We start from the raw sequence: 21,062 nt of genomic DNA, 5'->3' as shown, positions 1-21,062 counted from the left end.
AGTTAGGGGACCCTCCGTTAAGGGTTATAAGCGTGATAAGTAAGGTAGTATGTGATGTCTGGATGCCATGTCAGCAAATCTGTATACATGTACACGATCTCTCTATGAAGAAAACCTACACAATAACTTCTATTATTAACGTTACTGGAGAGTTCAAACATCTTGAGGGACGATCCAAAAGCGTGTGCTCAGGGGTGGCTTGTGATGCTGTACTAGTACTGTCTACCTTCAAGGGTTTTATGACGTACGGTCAAGATACACTTAGTAGTTTAGTTACCAAGTAATCCCAAACAGAGCAACAAAGCTGTCCATACAGAGTCCACACAAAGTCTGTGACACTCTATTACACGGTTCAAAAGTTGTTGCCGAATTGTTTACTTCCGCGCAGAGCATAGTGGGAAGTATTCAAGATGGCCGCCTCCATGAAAAAATCACACGGACTTTCGTAGACGTAGACGTCCTACTTTTCGACATTTCATCACGTGTATGACGTCCTATGAGTTTGATCTGTACGTATGGTTGGTATAGTAGTACATTTAGTACATAAATTATAAAGAGATGGACCTTACAGCACATAATATTATTATTTGGGCCTTTCGCTGAACCGAGTAACGCAAAGGGGGAGGGGGGCAACTTCAGCCAGGTAAACAACGTAGGAACCTTTCATCTTTAATATTATTTAATATATAATGATATTATGTATCAAGAAGGTTTCAATAAGATTAAAACCTTCTTGGATATATCGGGTGTATTTGTTGCCAGTAGGTTCCCAATTTTTGAGTAATGAGGCTGTTTAACGTTTTGCAAGCTGATGTCTTTGTATCGCACAATAATCACGAGTTGTATTCGTTTTTATTCATAAACATATAAAAGTGACAAGGACAATATGGCGCTGCACTCAAGTTATAAAAACTTATTCTTATAACTTGTATCAAGTTGTGAAGCAAATTATACATTTCACAGAGATCAGAACACGTGCGGCGACAGGAATTCTAGGTAACTAATATGTCAAAGATAAAGGCAATATGTCAAATGCCCAGAAAAAGAAAACAGGCCCTGTTTCGATTTAGATAACAACGTCCAGACGGTTTTGTTTTTTGAGGCCTTTACCTTTGACATATTACCTAGAATTCCTGTTGCCGCACATGCGTTCTGATCTCTGTGAAAAGGCTTTTTATTTGATTGTGGACTTTTGACTGTGTCAAGCAGTTGAATAGAACACTCCATGATGAAAGTGCTACTGTCCAATGTTGTCAACGGCTGTCGGGTGGGGTCCATCACAGAAGTCGGTCGGCATGGCAACAAGGTTCTGGAGTTCCCCGGGTGTCTGTTGTACACAAGGTGTGGATCAGCACCACACCTGACGTACGATGTTCTACAGAAGCTGGACACCGTACCTGAGGGAGTACAGATCACACTGCCTACACTGTGAGTACCAGCAATATGTATAAGGCTTTTGGTCTTATGTTATCTGTGCCATATACTAGTATTGGTTTACAGTAGATGGAAGGATGCCTACTGACCATAGAGCAAACGTAGCTGCCATAAGCCCTTTCATAGAGATCAGAATGCATGTGTGGCAACAGGAATTCTAGGTAATAATATGTCAATGGTTGGAGTAAGTCCCAACTTGTTGGTTAATTAAAGTTTAGTTTATCCATAATGTCATTTACCAACACAGCTGAACTTTCATGCTACATATGCACTCACTAATACTAAACCTTTTCACAGAGATCAAAACGTATGAGCGGCAACAGGAATTCTAGGTAATATGTCAAAGGTAAAGGCCTCGTAAAGGAAAACAGGACTGTCCTTTTCTTTACCATTGTTTTGATTTACATAACATGAACAATATCCAGATGGGTTTTGTTTCTTTTACAGGGCCTTTACCTTTGACAATCATTGTAACCTAGAATTCCTGATGCCGCACATGCATTCTGGTCTCTGTAAGAGGGCTAGTATACAGGCTTTTTATTTTATTTTATTAATAAACTGGAAAACCCATAGCTGTTGAGCACTGTTCGCTGGCCTCCAGGATAAGGATTCTGTGATGAATGTTTGCTTTATACATATTTAACCCAGTGTCATGTGGTGACTATTGTTGTACTATGATAAGATTGTTTGTACGTTTTGTGTGTCTCAGAGCGGAGCAGCATCATGTTGTTAAAGACTTTCAGCAGGGAATCGGAAAATTCACCGGCATGGAGGTACGAGTTATGATTTTCATATTTTATCATAAAATCATTTTTAGTTTAAAAGAATATGAATGGTAGACTTAGATTGATTAATGGGAATGTAATGATATCTTATAAATCTACAGCATTATAAAGTACATTCTGTATTTGAGTAGTTCCATTCACATTAAAGATATCCTTAACTGTCAAGAAATAAAGCCACATGAGTAATGTGTTCCTCTTCTGAAATCCTTGCCCTTGTCTCTGTTGTTTCTGTAGGACTTCTTTTTGTACTGCTCTGTGCAAGATCCTGCTGTGAGGGAGGCGACGGGATACAACTTCAACAAGGGGGTGTCAGTGTGGGGGCCAGGGGGTAGGATAAAGGTACATACATCCATCTCTGTTACAATTGACCTTGGGCCACACATGTTTGTACAATGATCACTACAGCAGAGAGCTAGTCCACTAGTTAGTCTAGTAGTGGTATATGCTCAACTCCCATGTTCTTTCATAAATACTCAGTGCTAAGCAGAGAAAGCAGTATGTACCATTTAGAGTTTTGAACTTGAATCGGCCAGGGATCATACTCCCTTCATACCAAACACAAGGTGAACACTCTACACATTTGGCCACTGCACCAGTAAGTTTTTCTTCATTTTTTGGCGATGCCTCAGGGGCTAGCCTAACAGTGTATATTTTTTTGTTTTGCTCCGGTATTTGCAGACTCTTCCCAGACCTTTGCTTAATACGTCTTTTACCTCCCCACAGTTGGAGGTGGCAGACTTCATGGCCATACAGAAAGCGTTCCGTCCTGACTGGTACCAGTGTCTGTGTGATGGAGACACTGCTTCTGCTGACACCTCCACCAAGAGGGTGCGCAAGTCTGTCGACAGGACATTAAACTTCTTGGATCAGTGTCTGGAAATACACCAGAAGTCACAGGTAGATGTCAGCGTTTTTGAGATAAGCATGCAATGTTTAGCTCATGCCAGGGCCATACTTAAGCAGATTATTGCATAGCCAGAAGCTTAACAAGGCTTGCATACAGGCTATCAGCTTTTATTTTTACAGGTTATATACCATGTTACAAACTGTGGGGCCATTGTGAAATCTTCAACATGGTGTTAACTTCTGTGAGCAAAAACGATGTTAAGCAGTAATCGTAACCTTCTAATTCAGGCCCTTTCTCTATAGCCTGGGTACCATCCTATTTACTATACTGGGGCTCCTTTCACTCACTGCCCTTTTTGGAGCCCCAGTAGAAATATAAGTATGGTACCCATGCTACTTTCTGTACACAATTAATGTACAAAAATCAAAAGATTGAAGCTTTGGATGCAATTTGCTATGTTTTAACAATTATATATATTCTCTTAGGAGTTGAAGGGCTCAGAAATTCTGGGTGTGATAGAAGGAGGAGATCTGTTAGAGGAAAGACTGAGGTCTGCAAGGGAGACATGTAAAAGACCTGTGGCAGGTAAGAACTTAGCATTCTTTTCATTTCTTCTCTTGTCTTGTTCTAGGAATTTAGAAGCTACCAGCTCAGGGTTCTAGCCAGCATCCATCTTTCCATCCTTTGACGGAATTTTGCAGCTGGGGACGGACATATTTTGCCCATTCCATCCTCTTTGATGGACAAAAATCTGCATGTTAAAATATAAAACAGATGCCTTTGAACCAAGCAGAGTCTATAAGCAAAATTTGCCCCTCAACATGCAGGAAATAGCATTTCTTATGGTCCAAGTTTCAAAATTTTCCAGGGAGAACATGCTTCTGAACCCCCATAGAATTCAGCCTTTGACACTCAACAGGATTTCCAAATTTAAAATCTATGGGATGGAAAAAAATTCAGGCTGACTAGAACACTGTATCAAGTATTGTATAAATCAGATAGATCTGTTGTTTCTTCATGCTCTTTGTGACAACTTTTCTATGTTAGGATATACTAATTTGACCTTTTTTGAAACCATTACATGTTGGTATTAGGAAGAGTTTGCATACATTGTTTATTTTTGTATGTATCCAAGTCATATTTTTACAATTTCAGGTTTTGTACTGGATGGTTTCCAGAGCTTTGCCATGGAGAGAGAAACCAGGAAAAATCTTCTCAAAGCTGTTCTGGTAAATCAAAATTATTGATAGTATAATTTGTTATGCAAGTGTTAACATCATGGTTGAATTTGGCAAAACCTAAGGGTGTAATGCATTTCAAAAACCATGTGCATTTGTGTTAAGAATTGAAAAAATAATACAGTAGCTAACTAAAATACATCTGAACACAAAACACTGATCTAGATTATATTGTTGTGATTCTGATTAGATTAGCCTCTTTCTGTAAAAGCAAGTCTGTTGTTGTAGTTAACTTTTTCTTTTTGTCAACTTTGTAGGAAGTGTTACCTGAGGACAAGCCCAGGATCATCCATGCTGTCAGCAGGCCAGGTATCTCTTTAGTTGTGAATGGACCAAGAATAAAGTTTAGTTGCATGCACTATGATACTAAATGAGCTTTAGTGGACTAAATGAGCCTTCCAGCAACCTAGCCATCACTAGACATAACTGTATCAATACAGTCTACTTTCAAAGACAGTAGAGCAGAAGAATTTTGGCAAATTTAACCTTTCATTCTTATGTCCAAGATAAATTTGCTTCAGTAGAAATAACCTAGCCTGGGTGTGATCTGATCTACTATTTTGGCTCCTATACTCACTCCCTAGATATCGACCAACGAGTCTGCTAGCTCAAAACTACATTTTGGGCAGAAGTCCACCTGACTCTGTCCTTATAATCATTAATAATTATTATAATTAGTAATTTTAAAAGATTGGTGGATATTTATTTGTAGGCCAATTTACCCCGTATAATGTTGTAGGGTAGATTTTCAGTCGAAATGTGTGCTTGACTTGCGATCCGTTTATATAGCTCCAGGAGCTTGCTAAAATTGTGTGGTAGGGGCTCAAAGAAACGTTAATTGAAAATTGAAAAGAGTGAATTGTAGGTTTGATCTTATTATTGTTTTCCTTCCAGATGAGGTTCTAGAGGCTGTTGAGTGTGGTGTGGACTTCTTTGACAGCTCGTATCCTTTTTATTAATTTCAGTTGTTGAAAAATGCAAGTAAAACATGTCTGTATATGCACCATTGACCTTACACCTACTCATCTATTGTGTACACCAATCTCTTATCAATCTTACCATACACAGAACATTTTCAAACCAAATCCATCAAAGGGCCTCGCCCCTGAGGTGTCACCAAAAATCTTTCTACCATTATGCAACATAGTAACATATTATGAATATGATAAAATTTTTAACTTTATAACCATACACAAAAATAAAGCGCTTACCAACAAGCTTTCGATCAGTCCTTTGATCCTTCTCAAGTTGTAATGACCCAATGCCTATGTCACACAGCCAGACTAGGAAGTGTGACGTCAGCAAAGGGTCAAAGGTGCTTGGAAGTCTGTGTCGGCCCCCGTCTCAGTTGAGGGAAAGTTGATGGGCTCTGATGTAGATGGCCTCTTTCATTACAAAGGCCTTACCTTAACTCAGTACAGATTTCCCTACCAGGTTACAGAGAGGGGCTGTGCTCTTGTCTTTCCATTTTCAAAAAGATCACACTCAGATGTTTGTGATGAGACAATGATACAGGGTCCAGATGATTCCAGTCAGGAAACGACAGAGAATCAACACTGCCGGGGGTCAATCGAAGACAAGCGGTCACAGAGGACTAAGTTTGAGATGGATCTTAATGACAAGGAAAAGTAGTAAGTCAAAATTCATTTGGGGGGTGTGTGAAAAGTTGCAACTGAAACAATTATTTAATTAAGTAGTCATAAAAAGTAGACATACATTTGCAGGCATGGTGTAGTAATAAATGGCCGGCAGAGGTTACCGTAGAAGTTTCAAGATATGCAGTACTATAAGAAGTATACACATTATATTTTGGTAGTTCCAGATTGCACATGTGAGAAGTGGGTATACATTTGTAATAAAGTATGCAGAGTATAGCAGAGAAATGGCTCGAATGTTACCAATGATAGCTCCAACTTAACCATACCTCCCTCCTGTCCCACTGTAGTGCCTGTGACTTCAGACCAGTACTCCCAGGCTGTTCCTGCTACTGTTGTCAGAACCACAGTCGGGCGTACATCCACCATCTACTACAGACTGGGGAACTCCTGGCTAGAGTGCTTCTTATGATGTAAGTACACCTATTTATAGACGGTCAAAACTGCCTGATCTCGGAGCAGTATCATAAGATAGTCTCAAATGCTGGCAAAGGAGTGTAGCCAGCCTTCAGTAGCCAATGGCAATGCACACTCCTTTGCCAAGTTTTGATACTATCTTATGCTATCGTAGGTTCTGCTTGGAGATTTTAAACTGCCCATGACCACTCAGGGGTCTGGTAAAATCAGGTTTATGTGGCCACTATGACAGGTGGTCACTCTAGACCACAGTATTGGTTCAGGATTATTCAATGGGAAAAATAGTTTTGACTGTCTCATTTGAACAGATTTGACTGTATTTTTTTGCGTATAGATACTTGTACATGTTTTTGTTGTTGTATATAGTATTTTTTTATCGTGAAATTTAGGTTTCAAGCCTTCCTACCCTGAAAAAATATATTCAATACATTGTGTACAAGAAATTGCTATTCTTGGCTGATATAGAGCTTATGTTAACATTCAATGTTTTGAATATTTTGTTGTTGCTGCAGGCATAACTTCCATCACTATTTCGGCTTCTTCGCAGCTATAAGGGAGTCACTACACCAGGGGACATTCCAGGAGCTGAAAACTATGGTCACTCAGAGGACCAAATGATTGTTACTCGTCATTAACTACTATGAAGTTGACTATTTCAGGGATGACATAAATATCAATAATTCTATCTGTTGTTTGTGTAATCTTGTATTCTATCAATGTATAAGTAATACTTATACAGTCAAACCTGCCCGAGCGACCACCTCTTCTCAGCGACCACCTGGCCATTTCGACCGCTTTTTCTCGGTCCCGATTTATTTTCCCATTGACGTAAGCATTAAGCGACCTTTTCTCAACGACCACCTGGCCAACGCGACCGCGACCGGCCCAAATTGGGACCCATAACGACCGCATCATTTTCAAAATTGAGGTTTTCATCGATTTTTAATAACTAGCACGATTTTGTGCAGAAATCGGCCAGTTTTCGTCGGATTTTGGGGTTGAATTTACAGTTTACAGTGTGCGTGTTGTATTTGAGATTAAAGATCTCGCTTCTTTGCATGCGTGCAGTGTGCTTGCTTTATGCCATTAAGCACAATGGAAACCATTTATACTTTCCATCGGGCATGTTTTGAGTCGATACTCTTCTCAGCGACCACCTGTCCAAATCGACCGCTTTTGTCCGGTCCCCCGGGTCAGGTTTGACTGTATATACTATTATGTGTTTCTTTGAGTAGACTTGTAACTGGGTAGTGCAAAAATTTTCAACAATGTGAAAGACTCTGACAGGCCCTTTTAAAACCATGTCTGTACTTTGCAGGCCAGAATAAAATGTTCCAACCATTGAGATGTGTTGATTGGTTTGACTAATGTTTAACAGTTAGTTTCCTTGATGTGCTATGTTCCTTCAAGGAGTCCTTGGTTCCTTCAACTTCCCTGTGTATGCTGGCCTTTGGATTTAAAGAGTGTTGCGTACCTAACCAAACCTAATGGCTGGGTTGTTACATAGGCATTCCGAAAGTGGATTAGCAGAACACTCTTGCTCCAATGCTACACTGAATCTCAGACATAACCCTACTGTCACAAGGGAATATGACCTAAAAACGGGCCAAATCCTAGCACTTCCACTTGAAACATTCAAACCTTCACTGATAAGAAAAGTGTTAGCCTGACTGGACAAACATCATTTTAAAAACTGCATATTAAGTAACTTTATTTAGTGCAGACTGACGCTTATAGCATGTAGAAATTTGTACACTGCAATACATTTCCAAAAATTTATAAATTCTCAACATGGTACTAAACAATTGTTTCCACAGGTCGGTCCAACTGAGCTACATGATATACTGTGTATTTAACTCAAGACTCCCGAGGCAGGCCCATGCTTCTAACTACAGTCCAGTTTTATTTTTCACTCTTCCCCACCTACTGGAAGAAACAAGTGGTACCTCCTGGAGAGATAAAGCTTTTCCTATGTTGCTATAAGCTATACACAAGTTTTATTTTTCATTTCTAGCATTCTCTGTGCATGTTCATGAACTAACAGTGCAAAAATCCAGTTCATGGAAGGGCAGTGTTGACACATACATACTTGCAAACACTGATCACATAGTGCTAACATGAAATAAATCTTCAACAATGCAGAACGTCTCGACAAATAGTAGTGCACGTATTATACATGTCGTAACTGGCGCCAACGGAAAGTCAAAATTCTCCATCAATTGTTCTATCACATACACACGCGTGGATAAGCAACAGTGGCGATGAAAATAGACTGCTTACACCAACACTGCAAGTAAGCTTGTTACCTTTTATACATGTACCATATTCTTCAACAGTCAAATCCTTGCTTGATCTTTAGGCTAAGGGGGCAATGTAGCCTGTATTTACTTCCACTTCACAGAAGACTTCAGAGTTCAATAGTCTCTTAAAAGATTGCTTTGACAGATATCTCTTGACACCAAATGTCTCAGAGAGCTTGTGGATGCGTTACCACTCTAACACCACGGGGTTTGCAGCCTCTAAACACCCTCTGGTAGACAGGTTGGTGACTTCTCTCTCATCTTGTTGCAGCTTAAGCAATTCGGTGATAGGTTCCTCAAGGACACGAAATCCACTGGAAACTCCACAATGAAAATTTCACATGTAATCAGTCACAGTGAAAACGACACACGATAGTTTCTCACGTTCATAAGAAGAAAGTCTTGAATGCCGGCTTGGACATTCCGAGGCTTTTCTCACCGTTGCAAGACATACCAGTCCCTCCTCCTCAAGGGATGACACGTTATCTCTTCCTAGCCTCGATATATATACTGTATAGTGTTATATCTATCTCTGACATGGCAGAGGACTGGATTTACTTGGAGCCATCCTTGTGATCACTCCCTTCTTTCATCTTTTCATCAGGTTTGGCAGCTGCATGGGTGTCCTCAGCTCTAGTGCCTGCAGCGGAGGCGGCACCCATGGTATCTGGACTTGGTTTGGCTTTGTCTCCCTTCTCGTCTTGGGTTCCAGGCGACGGAGAAGACTTGGATGGAGGTTTCCCCTGCTGGCTCAGGAACTTCTGGGCATGCTGCAGCAACTCAGCTCTCTGTCGTGCTTGAGCATCCTTAAGCTTCTGCTGGGCAGATGAGGTGCCTGGGACTGTTTGTGACTGTTGTTGTTGTCGTTGCTGCTGCTGTTGTTGTTGCCCCTGCTGATGCATCACTGGAATCCCCGCCACAGGCCTTTGCTGCCGAGGGACACTAGTCATGACTCCAGGAATCTGGCTGGGGAGGGGGATGGTGGGGCGCTGGATGGGTGCCGGGTAAGCACTGTGATGCGGGGCTCGCTGCAGCATGGTCTGCTGCATGGCCTGTTGAGGTCGCACCAATCCTGCACTCTGAGCGAGCATGGTGGCTCCCAGCTGAGTGGGAAGCCCTCCTCCCTGGAGGACCTGGAACTTCTGCTGCCCGGTGGGAGGGAAGCCAGCCTGGTGCTGGTACTGCGGCTGGGAGTGCCGCAGGTGGCTCTGCTGCTTCTGGTACTGAGACAACCCGCTCGTTCCAGTCTGCCACGATGGGCTGGTCGTGCTGGGGCGGAACGGACTCGACGTCGGAGTCACGTTCTTCGGCGTGTAGCTCGTAGGCGGCGTAGCGTTCCCCGCGTGGTCCTTCCCGACACCGTACACTTTTGCGTTGGCCTCTTGCCGACTAACCTCGGCGGCGATGCCCGGTGCCATGGCCTCCAGTGCCGACTTCAGTCCCTGGTTTTGCTGCTGCTGCACCGAGGGGGGTAATGGAATGTGTAGTTGTTGCGGAGCTGCCTGCGCAGTGCTGGGGTACCCCTGCAGGGAGAACTGGCCCAGCTGTAGGGACTGCTGCTGCAGCTGGTTGGATGGAGATGGAGCGGCAGTGTAGTACGTGTTCTGGGACTGCTGCTGGTTCTGAAGGAAAGAGGTCGGCTGCTGGAGGGTCGCTGGACGAGCCTGCAACACCTGCGAGCTCAGGATGGACGTGTTGGCCGCCAGGCCCTGGTTGGCCTGGGTCGGGTCGTACTGCAGGAACACCTGCTGGGAAGGCTGCGCCCCTACCGGCGTTTGGCCGTACTGGAGATTCGATGCCGTGTTTTGCGGGGGCTTGAACGCCGACGCGGACATCAGGGGTCCTCCGCTACCGGAAATCAGCATGGACCCTTGCGAGAAGCTGGTCTGCGAGAGTTGCTGCTGGGAACGGAAGCCCTGCATCGCAGTAGACTGGAACATTTCCTGGGCCTGAGACTGGGGCGGCGGGGGCTGCATGCCCTGGCTCATCCCCAGCTGAGTCTGGCTCATCCCCAGCTGAGTCTGGTTCATGCCTCCTAACTGTGTCTGGTGGCCCCCCAGCTGGATCTGGTTCATGCTCAACTGTGTCTGGAAGGTGGTGTTGAGAAGAGGCTGCAGCTGCTGAGGCTGGGACATCGGGAACTGGTACCCAGTGCCAGGCTGTTGCTGCTGAAGGCTGGCCAAAACCTGGAGTGTAAAAAGGTGGCAAATTGCACAATGTCAGATGCATTAAATTTTGGAGACACACTTTCTTTTTCAATCTTGACTATTGGTATACAGTCAAACCTGAACACCTCACCAATGTGGCCACTTTTTGGTGGCCTCCTAGAATTTGTCTTTAGTAGTGCCCTTTTCCACATAGACCATATTCTACTGGTCCCTTAGGTGGTCTTCAGTATTGACTGTATCCAACATACTTGCACATTAACAAATCTGCTTCTAACTTCACTTTACACACTAAAAAACATTGACACAATCAACATGGGGTACATTTTACCAAGGCAACTTGGTTAGAAGCTTTTGGTGTTGAATCACACTCTAGCAATCAAACATTATGCAATGTTAGGCTGTGACCAACCTGTGCCTGGGGCAACAACTGAGTGGTGTCCAGTGCATAGAATGGTTGGAACTGGCTGGGTTTGGTCACACTGAAGGCCTGCAGACTCTGCATCTGATCAGCCTGGCTGGAGAACTGGGCCTGGTAGTTTCCACCAGATATAGATGAGGCTGAGCTACTGCCTGCAAAGTACAAAAGGACATGATGAAACCACTGTACAGTAGAAGCCAGTTAATTGCACAACGGGTGACGGCACACTTCTGTAAATTGCACGGAATCCCGAAGTACTGGTGCGGGTCCAGCTGAATAACTTTGCTTTGTTGCACCATTCGGATAATTGGACTAAATGCGCTGGCAAATGTCTGTTTTTGTCTGTTATCATTATGCCATTTATAATAAACATGTTATCCTTTGCATCATTCTTTCATGAAGAGACTACAAAGCCAGGGATGAAGAAACAACATGTAAACAATGCCGTGCAGTGTGAGTTGACAGTTGCTTAGCTGTAAAGCAGAATAGGACAGGAGATTTGTGAGGCAGCTGCGAGTTGGATTCAAGAGAGAAAAAGGTTCAATTGAATTGACACAGAAGTAAGAAGAGCCAACATCATGTAGTCCCAGCGTACAGTCCTTTCTTAATCCTTGATGCAACATCTAAGGTAAGCCCAGTTTACCACTTGGTTACAGACTACGTACCTGAGGTCATAGATGTTATCTGTAACTGCTGAGGCTTGACTTTAGCCACATTGGGCTGGTCATTGCTGGGCTTCATGGAGGGCTGCTGGATCGAGCTGGTGGTCACAGCTGATGCCACCGGCATGGACACAATAGGAGACAGGGATCCTGTGGGGAAATCATTAATAGTATTATCTCTCCAGAAGTTACCATGCTTGCAAACGTAACATTAGAGTGTCTTAAACAAATACATATAGAATCACTAGGTCATTTGATCTCACTGGACAAAGTGAAAATCTTGGAGATAGAAACAAACTTTTTTGCTCGAGGGATTAAAGAAGCATCTACATCAGAGCTTTACAACCATCCCTGAATAGAGATGGTGGGTGGCATTGACTGCCTGCAACCTATGATCCACTGCTAACTGAGTCACGTGTTCTATCTGCATAACATGACGTCACAGCAGCGCTGGATTGTTCATGCCTTGACAAAGACTGGTGCTGTTCAGTCAAAAATTTGGGTGAGTCCAATTCTTGTGTTACAGTTAAACTAGTTCAAGAATGACTTCTACCAACACAGATGAACTTTCAAATTAAGATTAGAGTGTCTTGTTGCTGAGTATCATGCCTACAACTGAAAACTTGGAATAAGATGTGATCTGATCTTATATTGTTAGAAATTACCACGAACCTGTGTTCCCTCCATCAGAACTGACGTTGCCCACCCCCGGGCCCTCGGCAGCTACAGTGGAGAAGGTACTGTAGGTCTTGGTGTCCGTGGTCCCTATGGAGGCCCCAATGGAGGGGCTGGAGGACATGGGCTGGTTGCTGGACGGCGTGACAGAGCTCGGCGAAGGGACACTATGCTCCATAACAGGCGGGAGGTTCTCCCAAGCCTTCCTTCCGAGCTCCATTTTCAAGGTCAGGTCAGCGGTCGCTGGAGAGACGGGGGACTGGATGCCCGCAGTCACACCCTTGGTGATGGGGATGGACTGGGGGAGGCCAGCCTTGGTCTTGTCCACGGGACGGGGGGACCCAGCGTTCAGGAGGGACACGTCAGGCTTGATGTCCAGAGTTGATGCCACACTGGACGCCAACTCGTCGCCATCACCACCACCCTGGGAGGGGAAAAGATTGTTTCTTAGAAATGCCGCCTCAACAAAATATTCTTCTATCTCCAACACAGTGTTCTAGCCAGCCTGAATCTTTTTCCCGTCCCCTGGATATTGAATTTGGAAATTCTGTCGAATGCAGAAGGTGATCCTAGGGGGGAGGTCTAGGAGCATGTTCCCCCTGGAAAATTTTGAAATCTAGACCCTCTGAAAAGATATTTCCTGCATTTTGGGGGCAAATTCTGCTTGTCCACTTTGCTTGGTTCAATGGCATCTGTTTTAATATATTTTCACGACTTTTGTCCATCATAGAGGACGGAAAAGGCAAAATTTTCATGGCATCTGTTGTAATATATTTTCATGACGACTTTTGTCCATCATAGAGGACAGAATGGGCAAAATTTTTGTCCGTCCCCAACAGGAAAATTCGGAAAGGACGGAAGGAAGGACGTTGGCTAGAACCCTGCTCCAACAACATAACAATACATCCTGTCTTCAGAAATGGATGACTGACCTCACTTCCACCACCACCTGAAAGAGGAACATGCTGCATGCATCAAAACTCAGATCAACAGATAGAAGAAGAGGTTCGTGATAGAGACTAGGAGAGAAAGGGTGCAAACAAACCTTGGGAGTGTCTGGTCTGAATTGATCAACAGCACCTTCGGTCTGGTCAGGTGCTTTTACAGAGCCTTCACTTGGAGGTACCTATGCAGCAGTGGGAGAAGAGAGAGCTGCAATTTGGTACCCATACTTAAGCTTTTCTTTCTCAATTTTGGAACCACGTTTTGTTGATAGATAACTGTGCAAACTGCGTTTTACTATTTCAGTGGTAGACGACTACAGACGTAAGAAGTTTGAAAGCAGCTGGAAAGATAGAACAGCTACACTACACAGAACCATCAGTACCTGTGTGGCATCATCCATATCGAAGGAAGACGACTTCTTGGGGAAGCCCTCCTTCCCTTTGGCACCACTTTCCGGACCACCGTCACCAGCGCTGTGGTTCCGTGTGGTGTCGAAGGACTTGGACCTGGTGTTGGAGACGGACCTGTCTTTTACCCTGTCTTGACGCATGGATCTCTGTGGCTTGGGAGGCTCCAGTGTTGAAGTACTAGTTCCTTCCTGACCGCCTTTGGAGTGTTTTCCATCCTTCTCGACGGCCGTTTCCCCGATGTGGTTCAACAGGCTTGGGTCTAACCCCAGCTGGGAGGCCTTGTGTTCCTCGTTCTCAGGCGAACTTCGCTGGGAAGAGGAAAGGGACGAGCCCCGCGAGTCCACGCTCAAATCCACGCCGCTGTCGTGCTGGTTCATCTTGGCCTTCTTGTCGGGCGTGCGTTCCGCGCCCACAGCCTTGTTCAGCAGGTTCTGAGTGGTGGAGGGTGTGCTGGTTGTGACTGTGGGTGTCTGGCTGGAGATGAGAGGGATCGGGGACTGGGCGTTGATGGACGAGATGGGCTTGTCCCAGGCATTCACGGATGGTGGCGGAGGTGGAGTCAGCCTCACATCTACAAAAGGAAAGGAAGTTTAAAACACTGTCAACACAGGAAAACTATTCTAAGAACTACAGGATAAGACCAAAGCACCTTCCATCTTAGATAGCATCAACAAGCTAAAGTAAAAGACTTTTAATATCACAACCCATGCTTTATTTCCACTGAAGTTTTGATGACCGTGTGTCAACTTCCTTACGGCAATTCTGACCGGTTCACAACAATTTCAGACCACATCTGTAAGCAGAGACACCTATAGCTGCAGTGCAATGTGAACTAGTCAGAATTGCCCTGAGGAAGATGACAAACGGCCACCGCAACGTTGATTGAAATAAAGCAGAGTCTTGAAAACAAGAGCCTCTTTACTCAGTGACATACCAACATGATAAAAATATTCTGAATCAGAGTATGAATAAACATATGCATTTGAAGTATCATACGATGCACTCACTTTTATTATTTGCAGCAGGTGCTTCAGTCTTTGTCATGTTGTCTGCTTGGCTGGCATCCCATGTGTCAATCTTCAGGGGTGGCTGTCCATTGGTCGTGGCGGTCGTGCTGTTCATCTGCTTAGCAAACCGAGGTGGCAGTTTCTTCCCTCCCTTGTCGTGCATGTTGTTCTGCCTTGCCTTCTGAAGGGCCTGAGGAATAGAAGATGTGTATTCGTTGTTTTTACGTCCCCATGCATAATTTCTGCACTTTACTGAAAACCACAGAATCATGATGTTTTAAAAACTGTTACTAAAAACAAGCAGTGCATTCAGCAAAAAATGAGCCATCAGAAAAGGGTGGTAGTTATGATGTCCTCAAATTGGCAAAGCCAATAGGAAGGAAACAACATCATTGGCTCAGAACCTAACTGGACAAATGCATTCTTTTACATAAAAGCATGTTAAGGCCTAGGAAAAATGTTGTGTTTCCTGTTCCAAGTCCAGAAAAAATTAGGGTCGGTAGGGTAGGGATTATCTTTTTTTTTTTTCATTTTTTTTAGGTTGGCCCAAACTATAGTGATACATATTACAATAGAGTTGAACAAAGTCAACTGAAATGCATGAGGACACTTGTCTTTCAATGTCAAGCTTTAATTTTGTGCATAATGGATACATTTATCCTCCATTACATAGGACAAGAAGTGTTTTTACTTCAATAGGAAGCAGGCTGAATAAAAATTCTAACTGGAAGCTATGTGACTCCACTGCCCACCCCAAAGAAAGTAAAGGGTTGGCAGGGTTTTCAAGAGTAGGTAGGGAAACAGGAAACACAACACTTTTGCCCTAAGCCTAACTTGTATTGCATACTGTGGTTTTACCTCTCGGAGCATTTGCTCTTCCTTGCGCCGGCGCTCCTCGTCTGCCAGGGCCTTCTGTTTCTTCTTGGACATGACCTCCGTGAAGCCCTCGTCATTCATCAGTGCTATCGGGTCCTCGTCTGTCATTTCTGGGACATCGTCGATTACCACAACACCTGTAGAGGAGGCAATGATGTGTCAGTTGACATAAATAACAAGAGTGGTGTTTAAAAATACACCGGCGACATGGGCATTAGCAAGAAGGAAATATTCATTATCTGTTTGTTGAATGTTGATATATGGACTGACGGTACGTTTTGTACCTTATTATTGAATTAAATTGAAATTGAATCAGCTAGTACTGGGATTGGACATCATCATCATGATGGACACCATATAGAGTGTTCCCTCGTAATTTCTAAGGGCTTGGTGTACGATCAACAAATTTTATGTATTACAGTGTAGAACTCGGGTGATGATTAGTTGGACACAACTGAATAAATCAAAGTTGAAAATATGTGCAATGAAATAGATCAGGACATAGCAGAACAGCATAATGCTGCTGACAAATACTGGTACCTAACATTTATAGATAACGACCTCATAACTCTAAGCTATCAAAGAAAAAAAGCTACTCACTTGCATAATTGTTGATATCAATCCCAGCCAGCTTGTCCACTTTCTCCTGCTGTGGTTTGGTCTTCCCGTTGACTTCTTTCTTCTTGCTGCGATTCTGGAGGTCTCGCAGTGCTCCTTGGATGGCCACTGGGTCTGTTGGTATGATCTCATCCACACGGTAGACTGTGCTGACATTCTTGGTATCTATTGCACTCAATCCAGAGGTACTGTCCATGCGCCTGTTACTTGCGGGTGGTTTTGAAGGAAGTCCCTTTCTGTTTGGGCCATTGCCTCCTGTGTTTGAGTCTTTATTGTCACCACGAGGAGGTCTCCTATCAGGGCGACCGTTGGGTCCCCCGTCCCTTCTATTCGGGCCGTCACCGCCGCGACGATTCTGCCGTTCGTTCCCCGGTCGCTGGCTGGAGTAGGTGCGTTTGGCTTGGGGCTCTTTCTTCATCTGTGCAGACGTGGGCTTGGCATCTTTTGAGTCGGGCTTGGTGTCCTTGGTTTTCCTATCGTTGAAGTCGCTGCTCTCTGATGCAGTCTCCCATTCTTCCACCTCGTCGACTTGTCCTGCGGAGTTCTGCCTCTGGAGAGGAGGCTTACTGGTCACGGCGTTGGGTAGACTGTTGACAGAAGCGCTGCCCCTGGGAGGGGGGCGGCCGGCACCCTGACCTCGGTTATCGTTCGATCTGTATCTGTTGTCTGGGCGAGGGCCGCGCTGGAACCGAGGCGGTCTTTCTGGTCGGGGAGGTCGCCTTCTCTTTTCCCTGTCAGGCCTGTCGCGGAGAGGAGGACCTCTTCCGTCAGATTTGCGCTGCATGCTGTTTCTTTGGCGATCATTATTAGGGCGATGGTCATCTTTGCCTTCACCCTCCTCCCTCTTGTTCATGTCAAAGTTTTTGTGTTCTCTGTCGTCCCTCTCCTCGTAATGATTTCTGGGAGGCGCAGCACTGCCACCCCTGCCTCTGCTGCCGAATCTCGGCATGCCTCGGCCAGAGCCGCGGACTGGCGCACTCCCACCCCTGCCTCTTCTGGTGGGCTCCCCACGGGCTCGGAAACCGCGATCATCCCTGCCTCGCCTGTTGGCATCCCTGTCTCTGGGAAACCCTTTGTTAACTGTGTCTGGGTGTTTGCCTCCCTCCCTCTCGGATTTCTCCTTGTCTGCCTTTTCCTTATCCCTAGACAGGTCCTCTTGCGAGGCTTTGGCACTGTGTGAGGATTCGCTGATGGTCTCCGCACTTTCGACATCACTATCAACATCACTCACTTCGTCAGGCTTTCTCCTGCGCTGAGGGGCTTCATCGTTGTCGGAGCTGCCGCTGGGAGCGTTGTCGTCCAGAGATTTTTCTCGACTGTGGAACGGCCTGCTGGGTCCTCCTCGTCCACCTCTGTATTCTCCACGCCCGCGACCTTTCCCCCTTACTGCGGGATACGTGCCCCTGTAGCTCGGTCCTCTAGTTCCTCTACCACGCGATGACGTCCTATCACGTGGCGGTCTGTCTCGAGAACGATCTTTACGCTGCTGATTGGGCGGACGCTCTGGGCGGTCATCTCTTCTCCGAGGCCTGTTGTCCTGATGGAAGTCCTGCCGGGAGTCCTCTCTTCTCTGTACAGGTCTGTCTTCAATTCTTTCCTGTTTGTCTGTGGGTCTGTCAGGTTTAGCTGGTAGTTTGTTCTCCTTGGACTCCATTTTGTCTTTGTTATCTTCCTTTGTTGGCTCCTTTGATGGCTTACTATCATCAGTGGTGGATTTCTTGACCACTTCTGCTGTTCTGCTTCTGTTCTCCCAGGCTGACACGGGCTTGGCACTTGGCTCGGCAGATTTCTCCGAGGTGTCCTTCTGCTTGCGGTCTTTGCCAGAATCCTTGGGGCCGGATCTGGAACTGTCAGGTTTACTGTCCTTCTTGTCCCGGTCTGCAAGTCTTCTGTCTCGAAGCTCAGGCTTGGGGCGCCCAGACCTGTCCCTGTCACGGTAGGCTCTGGGTCTCTCGTATTCTTGCCGCTGCCTATAGCCAGAGCTTTCACGGGACGAATCCCTGCTCTTAGCTTGGTGGTCTTTCATCCCTTCTTCCCCTGTAGGTTTAGCAGTATCAGGAAGAGGCATCTTTGGAGGCTCGTTTCTGTGCTTAAGTTCGTCTGACTGGCTGGATGTATTGGACAGAGCTGAGGCTGACCTCTTGAGAGCTCTTCTCTCGTTCCTTTGAGTGTCTTCATTCTGTTGAGTGTCTGCAGATGGCTGCTCATGATGCGACCTCCAGTCCTCTCGCTTGTGGTCTCTTTTTTCAGTTCGCTTCAGTTCCTCAGAACGTTCAGACTCCTCAAACGGGTCCTGCTGTACCGTGGACCTCTTGGGCTCCTCTTGCTGTGGCCTCTCGCTGACCTGCGGAAGAGGAGGTCCTCTGCCGTCCCTCTCGTGTTGGTTGGGAGTCGGCCCTCGTTGTTCCGGAGTGCGACGGTCGCCGTCGTGACTGTCCGATCCGGAGCCCATGCTGTCTGTGCGGTCCCGTCGCATGATCCTCTTTTGTGGTATAACTGGAAAGAAAAACCTTGACAATAAGTAACTAAAACTACACAGCCATCATACATAATATATCACAGAAAGGGAACCAGTAAAACATATGCAAACGTTTAATTTGGCACTTGCATAGCAATTTGTAAAAGAACCAACCTTGCGGAGGTATTGGTGCCATGACATGTTGGCCCTCCATGACTTGCATTCTCTGTTGCATACGCGGGTCCCACTGTGGAGGCATGCCCATGTGCGGGTGGTGTGGTGGTCCCCACAACCGGGGATCGCGTGGGTCCATCCGTGGGTCAAACGGCATCCCAGGAGCCGGCCCCATGGTGTGATGAGGGGGCACTTGTATAAAAAGAAAGCAGAATCGTCATTGTCAAAAAGGGCCACTTATAAAAAGACAAAGTTCTTGAAAATGAAGCCGATGTTAATCATAATTAGGATTTCATCTACCAATGATATCCTTGCACCTTGCAAGAACAGAGAGTGAATAGCTGCATGTCCATCAAATATTTACATTATTATGTTTTTATTTTGCATCTTTACATTACTTCAAATTGCTACATCTACCTGTGCACAACATTACTTATCATTTGATTTTATATTCAGAAAATAGAGAAAAACTAAATGTGAGCTTATTCGATAAATAACTGTTGTCTGTTTCCCTCAATGACTTCCTTTTTGTTCTGTCATGTCCATTGAATGAAGAAGGTGTATTGAAAATCCCAAGTACCTCCAGGGGCAGCAGCTTGTGGCTGAGGTCTGCTCTCCTGCTGGGCAGGCTGGGAGGACTGTTGTTGTTGTTGTTGTTGCTGGTGCTGATGTTGATGGTGTTGCTGCTGCTGTAGGTACTGTTTCATGAAGCGAGGTGGCAGGTTCCTCTGGAACTGTCGGGAGTAGCTGGGATGCTGCCCGCCTGGCCCACGCTCTGCAAAGGTCTGCTGTCCACCTGGCACGACAGACAATAAAAGCTCAACTTGACATGTTTGTACTTCTTTGCTCATCAAGGATAACTACACATTGCAGAAGTCAAAATACTGTACTTCTTGAAACGTCAATGAAGATTAGACATCCAGGTAATAGGATATGCCAAAAAGCAGTTATTCTAGCAACTGGATACAAACAGTCTGACGTTTCAAACGACATCCTTTGTTTTTCATCAGTGACACTAAAGAAATAATTCTTCAACTAGATCTCTTGCAAACCAATTCACAGCTAGGATACAAAAACTCTTTTTAACAGGATTTCTCCAGTGTCACTGACGAAAAATTATGAAGGATATTGTTTGAAACATGACTGATTCCGAATCATACCCATTTGCTTGAGTAACTGCTTTCAGGGCGTATAAATCTTGAAATATTTGCAGTGGTGCTATTTTTATATTTTTGGCTGTACCTCTCCAATTCGGAATCATGAAAATTTGGATATGTTTTAGTGCTATGGTATTGTTTCCAGCAGGGATATAAACAATGCCAAAACCTCTTTTCCACTCCTACTGAGTCCTGCAAAATAAATGAATTTACTGTAAATCACACAAGAAAAATGTCCAACTCACTGGGAGGAATGAAGTTCTCCCGTCCTTTGCCGCTGTCGCGGCTGCTCTCGCTTTCCGTTCGTGGCCGCTTCACGATCGTCTCCGGTCCAGCGTGAAAAGGTTCCGGCTTTGCGGGCTCCGCAGGTGGTTTGGGAGATGGAGAAACTGATGCTGCGTTCACAATGTTCTCTTTATTCTCATCAGTAACTTCCTCTACCTCCGTCCCCTCTTTCTGTTGCCCCTCCTTTTCTTCCTTCAAGCCCATCTTTGCTTCAAGCTTTTTCAGTTTTTCTGCACAAGCTCTCTTGCGTTCGGCTTCTTCCCGTTTTTCCTCCTCCTCGCGTCGCTTGCGAGCTCGCTCGATGGCGGCGGCAACTTCGTCGGACACAGGTTTGTTGTGGCGAGCCTTGCGCCCAACTTCCTCCACATCCTTCTCAAGCTGCTGTTGAGCAGGGGGAACACCTTGCGGGAAGCGCTGAGTGGGGTATGGTGGCTGGGAGGGAAAGGTACAAAATAGTCAGCATTTATTCAGACCTCTATTATTGTCTACATTATGCCCCACTCCACATTAGGCGCGATTTCGATCGGACGACG

At 45.2% G+C, this 21,062-nt stretch overlaps 2 protein-coding genes across 4 annotated transcripts in view; one reads left to right on the top strand and one right to left on the bottom strand.

Moving 5' to 3' along the window:
• Nucleotides 1-357: 357 nt before the first annotated feature.
• LOC118420884 (queuine tRNA-ribosyltransferase accessory subunit 2-like) lies at nucleotides 358-7,721 on the top strand. The gene is made up of 13 exons (XM_035827944.1): nucleotides 358-509; nucleotides 1,210-1,428; nucleotides 2,144-2,207; nucleotides 2,454-2,558; nucleotides 2,943-3,116; nucleotides 3,552-3,651; nucleotides 4,222-4,295; nucleotides 4,562-4,613; nucleotides 5,199-5,247; nucleotides 5,726-5,935; nucleotides 6,250-6,372; nucleotides 6,889-7,112; nucleotides 7,585-7,721. The coding sequence occupies exons 2-12, from the start codon at nucleotides 1,226-1,228 to the stop codon at nucleotides 6,992-6,994; spliced, it is 1,260 nt and encodes a 419-aa protein (XP_035683837.1). The 5' UTR covers nucleotides 358-509; nucleotides 1,210-1,225; the 3' UTR covers nucleotides 6,995-7,112; nucleotides 7,585-7,721.
• A 339-nt stretch (nucleotides 7,722-8,060) lies between these two features.
• The window catches only part of LOC118420882 (protein PRRC2C-like), a 24,112-nt gene continuing 11,110 nt past the window's right edge, over nucleotides 8,061-21,062 (bottom strand). For 2 of the 3 annotated variants that reach the window (XM_035827940.1, XM_035827941.1), the window contains exons 12-23: nucleotides 20,490-20,961; nucleotides 19,668-19,883; nucleotides 19,088-19,279; nucleotides 16,438-18,951; nucleotides 15,820-15,974; nucleotides 14,962-15,151; nucleotides 13,927-14,525; nucleotides 13,645-13,725; nucleotides 12,597-13,023; nucleotides 11,928-12,074; nucleotides 11,254-11,414; nucleotides 8,061-10,862 (exon numbers count right to left, since the gene is read on the bottom strand). In XM_035827940.1, the coding sequence (XP_035683833.1) occupies nucleotides 9,231-10,862; nucleotides 11,254-11,414; nucleotides 11,928-12,074; nucleotides 12,597-13,023; nucleotides 13,645-13,725; nucleotides 13,927-14,525; nucleotides 14,962-15,151; nucleotides 15,820-15,974; nucleotides 16,438-18,951; nucleotides 19,088-19,279; nucleotides 19,668-19,883; nucleotides 20,490-20,961 (6,786 nt within the window). In that variant the 3' untranslated portion in view covers nucleotides 8,061-9,230. The remainder of the gene's footprint in view (nucleotides 10,863-11,253; nucleotides 11,415-11,927; nucleotides 12,075-12,596; nucleotides 13,024-13,644; nucleotides 13,726-13,926; nucleotides 14,526-14,961; nucleotides 15,152-15,819; nucleotides 15,975-16,437; nucleotides 18,952-19,087; nucleotides 19,280-19,667; nucleotides 19,884-20,489; nucleotides 20,962-21,062) is intronic. The other variant, XM_035827942.1, reaches the window with a different exon arrangement.

The sequence above is a fragment of the Branchiostoma floridae genome, chromosome 8 (genome assembly GCF_000003815.2).
Source record: "Branchiostoma floridae strain S238N-H82 chromosome 8, Bfl_VNyyK, whole genome shotgun sequence".
Taxonomy (NCBI): domain Eukaryota; kingdom Metazoa; phylum Chordata; class Leptocardii; order Amphioxiformes; family Branchiostomatidae; genus Branchiostoma; species Branchiostoma floridae.
This window is presented reverse-complemented; position numbering and strand designations above follow the sequence as displayed.